The sequence below is a fragment of the Gavialis gangeticus genome, unplaced genomic scaffold (genome assembly GCF_001723915.1).
Source record: "Gavialis gangeticus isolate Ggan-Ray unplaced genomic scaffold, GavGan_comp1, whole genome shotgun sequence".
Classification (NCBI taxonomy): Eukaryota; Metazoa; Chordata; order Crocodylia; family Gavialidae; genus Gavialis; species Gavialis gangeticus.
The window spans coordinates 38454904-38466331 of record NW_017729032.1 but is presented as its reverse complement, the minus strand read 5'-3'; the positions used below and the strand labels follow the sequence as shown (position 1 = coordinate 38466331).

The 11428-nt window shown below is 43.5% G+C and overlaps 1 protein-coding gene across 1 annotated transcript in view; it reads right to left on the bottom strand.

Annotated features, from left to right (window-relative positions):
* Positions 1-4381: 4381 nt before the first annotated feature.
* The window catches only part of MPHOSPH8 (M-phase phosphoprotein 8), a 47657-nt gene continuing 40610 nt past the window's right edge, over positions 4382-11428 (bottom strand). Inside the window, exons 11-14 of the mRNA XM_019524850.1 lie at positions 8932-9086; positions 8517-8644; positions 7511-7594; positions 4382-6581 (exon numbers count right to left, since the gene is read on the bottom strand). Coding sequence (XP_019380395.1) covers positions 6540-6581; positions 7511-7594; positions 8517-8644; positions 8932-9086 — 409 coding nt within the window. The 3' untranslated portion in view covers positions 4382-6539. The remainder of the gene's footprint in view (positions 6582-7510; positions 7595-8516; positions 8645-8931; positions 9087-11428) is intronic.

The following is an 11428-nucleotide window of genomic DNA, read 5'->3' as shown; positions in this document are numbered from 1 at the left end:
AGGACCAGTAACTAGTCAGTCACTGCTGAAGATGTGGGTCTAAATATTAACGTGCCAGCATCCAGCCATTGGTAGTTGTTCAGTACCTGGTATTTTCTGCCCATGTCGCTACTAACATGCTGAAAGTCACTTTCAGTCTCTATTAAACTAATGGGACTCATTGTCTGTTAGTGTAAAACTTTTTCTCCAGCTTTTGATTTTTTTAAATAGTTTTTTACACTATTACTAAAATACTGCCACCACCCCCTTCAGTAGAAACTCATCAGTGGTACACTTGACCCATGTCTATAGTCTGGAACAGTTGGCCCTTGTTTGCAGTAGCTGGTAAAAAGAGTAACCACCTTTTAATAGCAACATTCCCCATGTTCAGATGACATTTCCTGTCACTGCGGCATCTTGATGCCTTAACAAGCAGCAACTATTTTGTTGGCTATAGCAGGGCTTAGGAAGCTGACCTGTCCACTGCACTCACCTAAAGGCAAGAGACATAAAAGGAGGCACCTAGGTCTAAAATGCAGGTCCTCATGGTCCCTGCTTGGCTGTCACGCATGTTAGGAGAAATGCAAGACAATAAGGGAGACACCTTGATTTCAGTCAGTAAAGTTCACAAGATGGTCACACCTAACCATTAGCATTCACTAACAGGTATGCCCCTCCCTGTCCTCACCTCGGGCTTTATACAAGCTAGGAGGAAGTGGTGAACTCTTACTGAATTTCTAGTTAGAGTACAGCCCTCGGGTTTGTGTGTCCCCTGCGTGAACAAATGTAAAACATACATCTTCCAGAAAGCTCCAGGAGAGTGTTAAATAGCCGGTCTCATTCTGCAGGGAGTAGCATCACTGATGCCATTACCTTGTCTTTTGGTTGGATTATGCTAATTGCCATAGATCCTGTTCTAAGGCACCTAACTCCTTGCGCACTGAATGAGGAACCAAGTGCAGGGATGTAGATTCCCCTAGATGGTAAAGGGGCACTCCTCTCTAGTCGCTGCTTTCCAGACTAGTCTGTAGTTATTGTCTTCAGTTCTGTTCCTAAATGTATGATCTTGGCTTTCAGTTGCTTTAAAATCATGTTGTTTGAGTAGGCTGTATCATTTGCCAGTACACTGATGTCTGGGGCACCCGGAGATTTTCAGCAGCATGTTGTGTCCAACTTCTTAATGAAATGTTGAACAGTAACTTCCATTAGCACTTCACTGATCCTCTGTTGACACCTACTGGGCCATGTCACTCTTTATCCATATAATGCCACAGGTGGGCAATTATTTTGGGTGGAGGGCTGCTTACTGAGTTTTGGCAAGCTGTTGAGGGCTGCATGGGTAGCCCTGCCCCTTCTTGATAGGTTCCCCACCTTCTGGTTGCCATCTTGCAACCAGAAGTTCCTCTCCCCCCCAACCCCTGACCTTTGCCACCAGAAGTCCCTCCCCTTGCCCCCAGAAGTATTCCTTTCAGCCAGGGGTTTTGCAATCTCTGAACCAGAAAAATACCATATTATAGTCTAAAAATCAAACATCTGCAACATTCATTAATTTGGTTTCAAAAAACATTTTTGTCCTGATTTACATGTTTGTGTAGTGTACATAGAGGTGATTGCAAAATACCTTAAAAAGAAACCTTACTATTATATATTGGGGGCCATGGGGGTGGGTATAGGTTTGTAGGGTGCTGTACGTGTGGATATGTGGGGTATGGGGTTTGTGGGGGAGATGGTGGCTGGGGTGCATAAGGAAGTGTGGGGTCTGAATGGATGGCAATATAAGGGGGATGCATGTGTATGGTGAGTTGTGTGTGTGGGACTCACCCTATGAACACACACTCACTCACTCCCTCCCTCCCAGTGCTCGCTCGCTCACTCTCTGCTGGCTACTCCAGCATGTGGTTCCCAGTTGCATGGCTACAACTGCAGGACTCAGCAGGAGCTGGCCTGGCCCAGCCCCAGAACTGGGGCAACTGCCTTGCTTCCTGCCCCCCCCCCCCAGTTCTTATCTGAGTTTCCTTCTCTGGTGCAGGGAGGCTCAGGGTTGCAGGCTCCCAGGTTGGAAGGTGGTGTGTAGGCAAGCTTTGCTGCTGGGTCCTACTGCCCCTAGCTCCTGTCATCTTTGATAGGCAGCCAGAAACAGATAAATACTAATTTTCTAAATTTATAAGCAGCCCTGCCAGCCAGATGGAATGGTCTCATGGGCTGGATTTTGCCCACTCCCGCTATAATCTGTGCTTTTTTTTCAAAGCTGTACTTAGTGTTAATGGCTGTAATCAGAATGTCACGCCTGCTTGAAAGTATAAATGGAACTTTTTCTAACGTCACAAATGAAAATAAAGTTTGCTCAGATTAGCTTTCCAAATCATGCTGACTGGAACTTCATTCCTGTTTTCTCTACAGAATCCCAAAGTGGGTTTTCCTTCATTTGCCTGGGTTTCAGAGCAGCTTGTCCCCAGTCAGAGCCAAGGTTCCCTCTAAGGCATGCGCATGGGCGGCCGTGCACAACTAAGAGTGTGGCTGCACACCAGGAGAGGCTGGGGCGGGAGCCTGGCAGGGGCTCTGCTGGCTCCGGGGAAATGCTCTACTCCCCTGCATCAGAGCCAAGGAGTAGAGCATTTCCCCAGAGCCCATACCAGCCCCCTGCCCCAGCCTCCATCCCTGCCTTGCCTCACCTTGGGGAGGAGCTGCTGCCTGCCCCGAGTGAGGCTCCACCAGCTCTGGGACACTGCTCTGCTCCCCTGCATGGCCTCACTGGGCATGTCCCACAGTGTCCCAGAGCTGGCAGAGCCTCACTCAGGGCAGGCAGCAGCTCCTCCCTGAGGTGAGGCAAAGCAGAGATGGAGGCTGGGGCTGGCGCGGGCTCTGCCAGCTCCAAGGAAGTGCTCTGCTCCCCGGCCCTGGTGTGTGGGAGTAGAGCACTTCCCCAGAGCCAGCAGAGCCTGCATTAGCTTTCGGCTCCAGCCTCTGTCCCCCCGCTGCTCGGCTCCAGCCTCCGGCCCCCTTCAGTAAGTTTTCCATGCCAGACTGAGGCAGCGCGCTCACAGGCCACTACTCCTTAGAGGGAACATCGGTCAGTCACACTGCTAGCCCATTTAGAAAATTAGCGCTCAGCAATTTCTTCAAGGGTAGGCTGTTACACCAGACTAAGTAGCATCTCACCCTTTGCTCTACAAGCACTAGTGTACAAAGATAGTATGGAAGTGATTGCAGACGGTCTGCCTGTAAGAGCAGATGTTTTCAGATCCTGAACATGAGACAGTAGAAAACAGTAAAGTCTGCAGTTCAAACAGCTAGTTTATCCCTTTTGCTTTCTATCTCTCAGCCCCAAAGGGATTCTGTCATCTTTCCATGAAGAGGCAGAGCTAAGCCTGTACCCTTCTGGTTACTGCAGTGCACTAACTAGGAGAGTAGGATTAGGCAAAATTTTAATGACTGCTATGCTAAACTGTACTCATGCACCCTTTCTACTTGGATTAAATGTAGACTATCAGTTGCACAGTGAAATAAAACCTTGTGTTAAAAGAGCCTTTTACAAAGGGAGGCTCAGCCTTGCACATCATTTACAAAACAAGTTGTAGAATGGCTCATTTTCTTTCATCCCCAGGCAAATGTAGCAACACGCATCAAGAGGTAAGCGAAAGCTTTCAGTTTTGTAATAGCACCAAGCACGTTCAAGCCTTTGGCAACTGCTGGGAGAGAAACAAGAGCACAAAGCATGTAAAGGCAAAGGCAGAGTCCCTCCCTGACAACCTAGAGTACAACCAATCCCTGGAAATTCTTGCTCAAAAGCAGAAGTCCATTTTAGGAACTCCAAGAGCCACCACAGCAGACTATTGGGAGAAGGTAGGCTCCCCTTCCACTTAAATATATATATGAGGACAATTAACTGAATTTGGAACTACTGACAGTTGTGATGAAAAAAAGTGTGGAAGCAGATGCAATTCATTGTTTCCCAGTGACAGCACAAAGCACCAAGTGAGAGCTGGGCCTGCGGCAGAGCTGGGCAGTCAACAAAGGGTCTACCTACTTAAACTAATTTCTAGCAAGAAAAGCAGCCAGGACCCAACTGCTGCTATTTTGTTGAGCCAGCACTTAGATTTGGAGGTTTCACGATGACTGTGGCAGATGCAACCTAAATTGAACATAGCTGCTTACTGGGCTTTTTCTGCCTTAGCACTCTTTGCCTCTTGATTTTCCTCTTCCTTTTCAACCACAGAAGCATTAGGAGGTAAACATGCTGAAGGAGCCAGAGTAGGCTCTGTGCTTCCAGAAGACAAGACAGCACAGCAGGACCTAGGGCAGCTGGAAACCACCATCCTACTGCTCTGCTAATGCAACTGGGATTCTGATGTTGGGGGCAGCAAATTCTCAGGATGGGAGAGAAGGACAACACTGACAAAAGCACCATGTATTCACTTTTATTTCTCAACACACTTTTCCAACAAACCTGTGACTGCTTAGAAAGCAGCAAGAAATGAGAGGGGAAGTGTTTTTTATGCAGCTTGCACTGTATAACAGTTTCCAAATGGGGCCATATTTATTATTACTGCAGTCTCTTTACATTGTGCTCACAGAGCTTTTCTCCCAGTCGTCCTGTGACTCAACCCTGCATCCTAAAGGCTTCTCCACCCAAAGTGAGTCACCCAAGTGCCAGGCCAATCTTTGGAACCGTGCAAGTATCTGAAAGAGATGGCTCAGCCAAGCCTCATGCTGAAGTCTGGGCCCTGGGCAATGATTTGAGAACAGATCCTGCTCCTGTTTGCCATGGCTACAAACCAGTGCAAGTTTTGCCTGAAACTCAAGTTTATTTTATAAAAGGCTGAAGATGAGTTTAACAACAGGGACTGGGTACAAGTGCAATTGTGCAAGATATCCAGAGTACTCCATCCTCAACTGATATTTGCTTTTGCAGCTCAAACATTAGGTTGACAGATTATGAAATGACGCATTTGACATGCTTATTAAAAACACCCAAACTTTAACAGATCTTAGGGCAGACTTAACATTTCCAACACAATAGTGTTTAAATAAAAAGAAGAAGAGACAGGTTCTTCAATCTAAAGTAAAAATGCAGGTATGTAAGGGGGCTGTGTTGCTGTTCTAGTTTTATTTTGCTTCACGAAACATTCTGAGAGACTGAAAGTATGTTCAGTTACTGTAATTTGGCATCTAAAACCTCCTGCTTTGTATTCTGAAGACCAATGAACTTTTGTGAAACTACAACTTAAAAATCTGTTTGCTGCTTATATAAAATCACAGTTCTTAAAGGATACATAATACATTTGCACCATTTTAATGGTGATCACTCTAGTACAATAAGCACTTATCCACAATAGTTTTGGTAACAATATAGGCACATCGCGGCATTTAAGTTACACAGAGCAACCAGAACAGCAAAGGCACAATCTGGATTTCTTTTAACCTTTCAAACTTATTTTAATTTACAAACAAAAATATTGTTCTGTTTCATGCAGAAGGTTTACATTTGCATTTAACAGCAGAGAACCGTTACAAGACTGCTGTCATCTGACAGAATGGTTCATTTCAATAAAAGATAACAGCTCTTTGCACTAAGGAACTGAATGTTTAGATTAGAGGTCAATACATGAAATCCCACCTGAAAGGTTGGGAAATGCTTGAAACCCTGTTTACATCCTTATGTCTACAGAAGGCTTTACCTACATACTGTGCATGGATACAATGTTTCTAGTTTATTGTTGTCCAGCTAGGTATTTTTCTTGTACATCACAAAAAATGAGAGCCTTGAAAGTTTAAAATTTCTGTCAAATTATCAGTCCTTCCTCCAGTACAAAAGTAGCTTTTAAGATCTGATCTAAACTAGAAAACTTGTAACTTAAGCATCCATTATGCCTTAGGCTTACTCAGAAATTCTTTATTCATACTTGCCAACAGATTTAGCCATGATCTATAGTAACCAATGTTTAAACATAACTGCTCTCTTATTCCTGATGCAAAGATCCTGCTCCTGAGAGATCCCATTCCATGACCAAGAGTGCAACTCTTGGCAATTCAAAAGTGAAGTCTTTAATGCAGTAACTGTGAAGCATAACTCTGCCCACTGCTCTAAGAATGTAACGGATCTGCATTTCTTGTAGAAACATTAGTTTGAACAAGTAGAAAATTTTAGTTTACAAGTGAAAAAGATCTTTGCTATTAAAAAAAAAAAAAAGACACATTTTATCTAGTTTTCTTAAATACTTCTTAAATGCACCATTCCACATTGTGGAAAAGCAGAGATATCCAGTCTGGACTCCACAAAGAAAAATGGAATTACAGCCAATGGCACAAATACTTACATCCATGTCTGCACAGAATGAACCTAATAGCCCTGTCCCACCTAAGAAGCACATTCACTGGCTACCCAACATGCACCTCCCAACAGGAGACTGCTCAACGAACAACATTAAGGTGGGAACATGGTCTGAATGATGGAGGTGCTAAAAGTTCCAAACTGCTTTGTCAGTCAAAATGGAGGGAGAAGTACATCCAAACAAAAAATAAAAAGAAGTCATAGCAACCACCTTGTAACTTCCATGAGGTCACTGCAACTGCACTCTGTAGGCCCCTATTAGCAACTTTACCTGTAAAAGAAGAAACAAAGCTTCAGATGAGTGTCCATGTATATTTCATCTAAAGGGGAAGTTTAGGAATCTTGTCAGTATGAAGAGCATGGGGCTTATAATCTAGCATCTGGTGAAACAATATTTTATTGGTCCCATTTTCTAACAAGAACAGTTTGAAAACCATGATTCAGCAAAAGTAATAGTAAGCATTTTCCCCAAGAACTTTGCTGCATGTACAGATTATATTTAAACAATTTCTAAATTGGTTTCAGAAATAGATTTCCTTTTAAATGCATCAGGCAGCAACTGGCTCATATGTGAAAAACATCTCTGGGAGGAAGCTGTTACTAGCATAGGAACAACCAATCACTTCGTTTGTGATTGCTCTTATGAGTGCTGCAGTCTCCTGGCAGCACAGAGCAGGGTACCTGAACTTTTATGATATGTAGCCTTCGGTGCAGGCCTTTAGTGAATGCTTCTAAATTCTTCCTTACGCTGATTCAATTGCACAAAAGAAAGAAAAAACAGCTGGTTTTTGATGGTGGTTCCATGCAATGGACAGCTGATATTACTTAGTACATCTGCTGGTTATCCTTACCAGTGCACTAGCAGAGGAGGAAAACATCCTGCTATAATACAGTCACTTTGCTCTGATGTGAATTATGCCAACTACTATAGAAAATATTTCCATTGAGAGTGAACAAACTGCTTATTTATGTGACTGGACTTCAGTGCAGGCTCTTGGTGAACAGGATAAGACAGGGACTATTGTTTATGGGATGACAGCTGGACTGAAGGGGAAAACTGCTTTAAGTAGCTTTACATTTATAGGCAAGGTCTACGATACTTCAGTTCCTAGAACAAAGTTTATTACAGTGGCGACTCTAAATAATTTCAACATCTGCTCTTAGCATATCAGTATCATATAAGCAGCAAAGATCTCTCACCTTGGCAGTTGGAGCTTCTGTTAACCGTATAAAAAGCTTATTAAGGCCTGTAACAGGACCAAAGGAATAAATAAAGTGACTGTCCTGAAAAGAAAAAAAAAAACATGAAAAAGTTAGCGTTGGTGTGTGGAAGACATGTCTGCATTTATCCCGAAGTTGCAAGACAAGCACTGAAAGACTGGAATTAAGAATCTCTCACTTGTAGCTACAAGTCTTTTTTGGAAAGGTCTTTTGGAAAGATTTTTCCAAGACACAAAATCAAGCCCTTGGTTGAAAGCATGCTAGGCTGAAAAGCTGATCACACTGAAGCATGTAATTAAAGGTAATCTAGAAATATGGATTTAATTATTACAAACGTCAGGATGCTTTACTTTGGTCCTGTACTCTCCCTCCAGTCCCTCTCCAGTACCTCTCCCTACCCAATCTGCTGCTCAGCCTTCTGTTCTCTGCCCTGTGCTCCCTGATCAAGCTGCCACTGCTTTGTGCTCTCTACTGTATCTGCCACTGTGATGCCTGTCGCTTCCCTCAGATGCCATGTGCCGCACACAGGCTACCCACACCACCTGCATCCATGCCACAGGCTGGCCACCCCTACTCTACTTAAATATGTTAGGTACTTAAATTTAAATTGAGTTTGCCGATTTGTAGGAGAGGGTCTCAAGCTCTCGAGTTATCTATGAAGCTCTCAGAGTTTATGATCCCCCACTCAGGTCATCAATAAAGCATCCCTTCTGATGCTAAAGGAAGGCACACTCAGGTGATGGCCATTCAATAATGGCCTTTGATGGGAATATTTTAACAGCCATCTCTACTGCAAAATACCTAGATTGTTCAGGCCTCCTTAGTAAACAATATTTTGTTCTGCATATGCGAAAAAGCTTAGGACATACAAATGCCAGACCTATAAGTACACATCAAATCTCTTGAATTTACAAAGGTACAAAATTTCCCAAGTTTGTTCTTCCAAATCATCATTTTACATCTGACTAAAATGAGTAAGTTTTACCAAAAATACAGGAAGCTGGAATTTATCATTTAAAACTACAGCTTGTACACTGCATGGTCCACAGAGTCGAGCGATGACTTCTTTCCCAAAGAAGTTTGAATGGAAAATAAACAGAAGAATTCCAGATCCTAAAAGGGGAAGAGACAAAGCATATGAAACAGAAACGAAGAGTTCTACTATTTACAAACAGTTGCACACCTGACATCTGCAAAGATGGTCTAATGCCTAGAGACACCATCCCCAAGACAGAACCTCATTCAACTGCGATGCATCTGCTTTCTTTAAATCACAATGAAATTACACGCTTCTACATTTTATGTTAAATTATATGTTCATTATTTTAATTTAGGGGTTTTTTTTTGGTAAAATATTGAAACTGCATCACTATAGAACAGAAGCAGGTTATAAAATTCACCTTCTGGCACATTTTGTGGTGGTTTATAATTGAAATCTGTAGAAAAGTCTGGTCCTTCACAGAGACGATGACATGCAATAGGAAAGACAGGCTCCAGCAAGGCAAGCCGTGCTTCAAAGTAATCTCTGATTGTATCCTCTGCCACTCTTGAGAGTCTGTGTAAGAAAACAAATGATGTTTATAGTAATTGGGCTAGGACTGTATTTCCTCCTAGACAGGAATACTATCACCAAGCAAAGAGTGCCACACACTCTGGCCATACGAAATAAAGCACAAAAGGCTTCTAAATACAACCTATGTCAATCTTTAAGCATAAAGAGGTGTCTACACAAGATGCTTTACTTTACTGTGCAGTAGGCTAATCTACTGTGCAGTAAAGCATCACCAGCTACACATGTGCACATTTACCGTGCAGTAAATTAGTTTATTGGGCAGTTAGTTACTATCCATAAATACAGATAGTAAACTAAATACATGGTAGATACTGAGCAGTAGTACATGCATAGATGCTGGCTGTCAGCAAATTTACTCCCAGTCAGCCCCTACACTAGGGGGCCACACGGGATGGGGAACTCTCCTGGTCCTGGCACTATCCAACTCCCAGCTCCCCCCGGGAGCTGGAAAACAAGCTGCAGCTGGATGGGGTGGCTCTCTGTCCCCACCCCTGTCCTGGCAGTGCTCAGCTTCCACCTCCCCACAGGAGCTGGGAGCCAAGCAGTGCTGGGGCTCGGGAGCTCTGCTTCCCCACATAACCCAAGGCTAGCCAGGAACTGTCTTGTTCTGGGACAGGTCCCAGTCAGCCCTAGGCTGCACAGTGAATCCCCCTAACAGCCCAGAACTGAAAGACAGAATGTGCAATGTATGCAAGGGACTCTAGTTGCTTTCTGCCAGCAGCCAGGAACTAAGCCCTCAAAGGGAAAGACAGTATCCATCAGTAATTGGAATGTTAGACTTTTACAAGTAGGACGCTAAACATCCATTTTTTTGCAACAAGTGAGTATTAAATGGCTTAGCCAACATTAGAATTTGAGTAAGAATCCATGAGCTCCTGGCTTTCAGCCTTATAGGTTTGTCTCAGGTCCTACTCAGTGACCACCTTCTCCCCTTTGTGGTAATTGAAGTTAATCTCCAGTATTTAACCTAGTTTGATTGCAAGTCTAGAAGAAAAACAGCTCTGGATGTAAAGGGTTTTGAGCATTTGGAAAGGACCAGTTTGTTTGATGATACTGGTCTAACATTTAATTTTAATTGCTTCTGCTACTCTACGTGGTTGGTACTGGATATTAGCCACTTAAGCAGTTTACAGACATGGAAAAGAACAAACAAAGCCAGCACCTGACTTTCAGCTTGTTGCATCCCTGTGCTAAGTACAGCGCATGCCCAGAAGAGGCATCACGTTAATCTGACATAGCTTGCCCAATGTCTGTATAGATTGTGCGCTTCAGCGGGGCTTTTTGGTGCGTTTATCTAATAGCTGATTAAATCAGCTATTAGATAAACGCACCAAAAAGCCCCGCTGAAGCGTGTGATCTATACAGACGTTGGGCAAGATGGGCAAGTGATGCCTCTTCCGTTAAAGTGCTTGTTTGGGTGGTTTTTTCTTGCGCCTGTCTTTGGCCTCAGTGAAAACTGGCAGAAAGGTAGTCCTCTGCTACTCAAGCTTGTACATGCACACCCCCATCTCCCCTTGGGTACATTTTAATACTCTTTTACCCTTTGTAGGAGGGGGCTCTTCTTACACAGAAAGCTTTTGTAGGCAAGTACTACCTTAATGTGTTAGAAGAGAGTCTATTGTGGGTGCTTTAATGCCCCTGGAACACTTGAGGCACATTTTCATAAGCCAAAGACGGCACACTAGCCCACACCACTTGTCCACTGACTTTTCCTCCTGCACATCTGAGCAGTGGGTCACTGACAGCTGGCTTGTACCTCAAGCCCACCTGACTTTGATTTCACTTAGCTATCAGTTTGCTGCCCCTGGGAAGATTATCTTTTTGGCACCTCATTTTCTTCTTAGTTACCATGGTTCTTGCATACAACATGTCCCAGAATAAGATGTGTACCTTGTTTTCAAAAGGGGGAGGGGGCGATGAAGAAAAAAAAAAGAGTCTTTCCTTGATAATACAGATAACACAGGTAAGTAGCAACATATACTTGATTAGTGGCTTCTGCAGCATGAGCCTGTGCCAAAGTGGTGCCATACTGACTAGCACCACGACTGAAAAGGGACCTAGGGGTAATAATAGACTATAGTATGAACATGACCCATCAGTGCAATGCTGTAGCCAGAAGGGCAAACAATACTCTGGCATGCATGGTGTTCTGCATTCTCAGTTTTTACCGATTTTCACTGAGAAATTCCCTGAACTTTTTCCTTAAGTAATTCGATTTTTACTGATTTACAACTGTTTTTCAGTTCAAATCCCTGTTAACTGGCACAAGTAGGGAATCGCCCGTTCTCCACTCATGCCAGTTAATAGGGATTTGAAGTGAAAAG